Raw genomic sequence first — 3,871 nt, forward strand, 5'->3', positions numbered from 1 at the left:
TAATTATATTTCATTATTAGACTTTTGTCTATATACTTTTCATCAAGTCAAATGTCTTAGGGACTTAAAATAAAATATGATAATAGTATTTTTCAAGGACCATACCCAGGGCCATTTCAAACATATTTTGTGTCCAGGACGAGAGAAAAAATAGGCCCTTAAAAAACATAAATGTCATCAAATTTTTTATAATAGATCAATAATTAAAAGAAAATTATATGTATTATCTTCTAAATATAACAATTTCCATTAAAAAAAATTAGGCCCTTTAAAAAATGGGCCCTGAACGGTCGCCCCTAATGCCTACCCTCTGGGACGGGCCTGACCATACCCATAAAACTAATTAAGGACATGGACCGAAATGTCATTTACCCAAAACCATTATGTATTCTTTTTTATTTTCATTTTGTTTCAAACAAATATTTTTCTACATAGATCCAACTTTACCTATTTAATTCTTAGTAATATTACAACAATATTACAATCTCTTAGAGTTCAACAAATTTCGTTTGTCATTTTATGTTTCAATGTGTAACAATTTTGAAATTAATGTTATATCGTCATCTTGTGCATGCACTCATACATACGAGACCTCATCTTCTCCAGTTTTGCACTATATAAAGCCTAAAGCATAACAGCTTTTCTTGCAACTTACAACAAGAAAACTAGTATAGTGAAATGGCTTCACTTCTACCTTCAATCAGCGTCGTGTGTGTTCTTATAATTTATCTTAGTTTTCTTGCTGGTAACGTGTTCCTCATTAATCTTCATAATGCATAATATTTGAAATCATTATACGTCTTAGATTTGTAAATACTATGTTTTTGATTTGGTTTGATTCGCAGATGGTGGTGGTATTGGAGTTAACTACGGACTACTGGGAAACAACCTCCCTCCTCCATCCAATGTGGTAAACCTCTTGAAATCAAGAAACATAGGACGAGTTCGTATCTTTAGCCCCGATCTCAACGTTCTTGACGCTCTACAAAACTCGGGAATCCAAGTGATAATTGGAACCTTCAATCAAGATATACCCAGTCTTGCAGGAGATATCAACTTTGCAAAAGCATGGGTACAATCCAAAATTGTCCCATACGCACAAACGATCAGATTCCGTTGCATATCCATTGGTAATGAAGTAATCCCTGGTGATATGACTAATTCGGTTTTCCCAGCCATGCAGAATATGAACGCAGCTTTAAAATACTTCAATCTTGGTGGAATTCCAGTGAGCACAGCCGTCCCGCTTAACTCACTAGGAGCTTCATATCCTCCTTCATATGGAGATTTTTCAGGTGCTGTGAAACCAGCAATGCGAGACATCGCAGGTTTCTTGGCATACAACGGTTTCCCTCTTTTGGTCACAGCGTACCCTTACTTTGCTTACGCTAATGAACCTGGTTCGATTTCATTACCCTACGTGTTATTCACATCTCCTGATGTTGTAGTGAGAGATGGAGATCTGGGGTATACGAATATGTTTGATGCCATGGTTGATGCGGTTTACTCGGCATTGGAAAAGGTTGGTGCAGGTGGTGTTGAGGTGGTGATTTGTGAGACTGGGTGGCCCTCACAAGGGAATGGTGATTTTACGACGCCTGAACTGGCTCGGACCTATAATCAGAATCTTTTGAATCACGTGCGTGCTTCTGGTACTCCTAAGAGGCCCAACAAGAATGTGGAGACTTATGTTTTTGCACTTTTTAACGAGAACCAAAAGGATCCAGGGGTCGAACAACATTTTGGTTTGTTCTATCTAGACATGACTGAAGTTTATCATATTAATTTTTAATTATAGCAATTAAGCAAGAATGTAACTTGATTGTTGCTTGATGACTAGAAATCGAAAATAGAATTTTAGTTAATAAATTACAATGTGTTGTTTGTTTTTTTTTTTTTTTGGTCTCGTTTTTTCTTAATTAATAATAACTAAAAGTTTAAATGGATTATAAAAAAAGACAGGAAGAAAAAAAATATAAGAATGATTTAAGAACATAAAATAAAAGAAAGGAAGTCATTTTCATGGATGCTTTTAATTAGTTGTGAAAAGCTCAACAAACACATTTATGGTTTACAAGCAACTGATCTTTTACCATTTCATCTAACCTGATCTACTTCTCTCGTTACATATGTCAAGGTCATCACTACTAGCACATAACAACATAAGCATCAACTTATACATGTATAATCGTATGTACATTGCTCGAAATGTATTGAATGAATTAATACAAACTTAATTGACTGGAATTATCAAACATTAATGGAATCGTTTCAAACCTTATTGAACCATAATACAAGAATGCGGTGTACTCTATATTGCTAAATCTTCAAAAGAGATTCATAATAATCATCATATCCAGTTTCAAACGCGTTAGATTCTAGTGAATTCTTGAGGTTCATGGGCTCTTCAGGAGACATACCAGGAAGCTGATTCTCCATAAACAAGTTATGGCTCATGCTTTTAAGATCAGTAAACAATTCAGGAATCTCAGTTCCATTTCCGTAGCTTCCCATCAAGCTTGCACCAATGGAATCACATTCACTCTGTGGTTCCAAAGAAACGTTGTTTACATACTCCATCCAATCTTCAGAACGATTTATCGCATACTGATTAACCATTTCTTCCATATAACACTGTGAATCCAAGAAAGTTGGTTTTGGTAGGGGGGTCATGTTTACAAATTGCAATAAATTGTTCAACAATTGATCATTTATATTGTTGATCCATGGACTCATTATAGCCGGGACCTTTAATGGAAGGTTTAACTTGGAAATTGTGTCAAGAAGAAAAGTTATATTAGGAACCGGTTGATGTGTTTTTGGGTCGATTCCTGCCTTGAGAAGCTTCTTCCTGACATGGGTATTCCAGAAATTCTTGATTTCATTATCGGTCCTCCCCGGAAGTTGCGAAGCAATTCTAGACCATCTGTAGTGTAGATGTTCCAAATTTACAATTTTTTTGAGGCTTTGACATGATTAATCGATAATTAAATAAAATGGAAAGAAACGTACTTGTTTCCAAGAGTGGAATGGAGGTTAATGATGAGAATTTCTTCATCTTCTGAAAAGTTTCCTCTCTTGATATCGGGTCTAAGATAGTTAATCCATCTCAACCTGCAACTCTTTCCACACCTATTCAAACCAGCACGCTTAGGTAGTGCTCGCCAACTTTCATGGCCATGTTTCTGAATGTAAGTCGTAAGAACTTCATCTTCTTCTGGCGTCCATGGTCCCTTCTTCAAATCGCTACTTTCACTGCAACAAGGAGGCCTACCCATTTTCCAACACTCAGATACCTCAAATTCACATACAATTTTTAGTTTTGCATGGGGTGAGAGAGTGAACTTGTTGCAAACTATTTGAGCCTTTGTGGTTCTTATATGCAAATGGAGTGACGTATTGTAAACCAAATTGTATTTGCTATGCCGATTATTTTATAAAAATGCTGAATTTGTGTAATGAACGATGGAAAGGAAGTTGCTTAGCAACCTTCTTGGAGTTTTCGGTTGTTCTTGTATTATTGTTTATTATAAAATATTATTAGCCATGCAATTTTATTATTTGGACGTTCGTAGTTCCCTTATCTGGAGCAGCCATCATAAAGGTTGAAACTTTTACCATTTGAATATAAGATTTGAAGTCAGTATATCAAACAGTCTTAACGTTTTAACGATTATTGACAAAAAAATAGGAAAAAAGAGACTTGAATTTGTGACCAAAATAGATAACCTGATCCGAAATAAAACAAAGAAAACTCATATGGCCATTTCGAAGGGAAAAACGTTTTGAGTAGAATGAGCATCGTTTTGAAAGCAAATAAGTATATTAATGTGTGACCTTGAAGTTTCCTAAGAAATCCTTCACACAAAGT

General features: G+C 35.4%; 2 protein-coding genes across 2 annotated transcripts; one reads left to right on the forward strand and one right to left on the reverse strand.

Moving 5' to 3' along the window:
- The first annotated feature begins 678 nt into the window (after positions 1-678).
- LOC145058097 (putative glucan endo-1,3-beta-glucosidase GVI) lies at positions 679-1,792 on the forward strand. Its single transcript, XM_079006021.1, has 2 exons — positions 679-745; positions 846-1,792. The coding sequence occupies exons 1-2, from the start codon at positions 679-681 to the stop codon at positions 1,790-1,792; spliced, it is 1,014 nt and encodes a 337-aa protein (XP_078862147.1).
- A 371-nt stretch (positions 1,793-2,163) lies between these two features.
- Positions 2,164-3,342, reverse strand: LOC145057940 (transcription factor MYB92-like). Its single transcript, XM_079005857.1, has 2 exons — positions 3,013-3,342; positions 2,164-2,926 (listed from the first exon to the last, which is right to left on the reverse strand). Exons 1-2 carry the CDS (start codon positions 3,276-3,278, stop codon positions 2,320-2,322), a joined length of 873 nt encoding a protein of 290 aa, XP_078861983.1. The 5' UTR covers positions 3,279-3,342; the 3' UTR covers positions 2,164-2,319.
- Between the last annotated feature and the right edge of the window lie 529 nt (positions 3,343-3,871).

This window comes from Lactuca serriola, chromosome 6, assembly GCF_051521515.1.
Source record: "Lactuca serriola cultivar US96UC23 chromosome 6, Lser_US96UC23_V15, whole genome shotgun sequence".
NCBI classification, from domain to species: domain Eukaryota; kingdom Viridiplantae; phylum Streptophyta; class Magnoliopsida; order Asterales; family Asteraceae; genus Lactuca; species Lactuca serriola.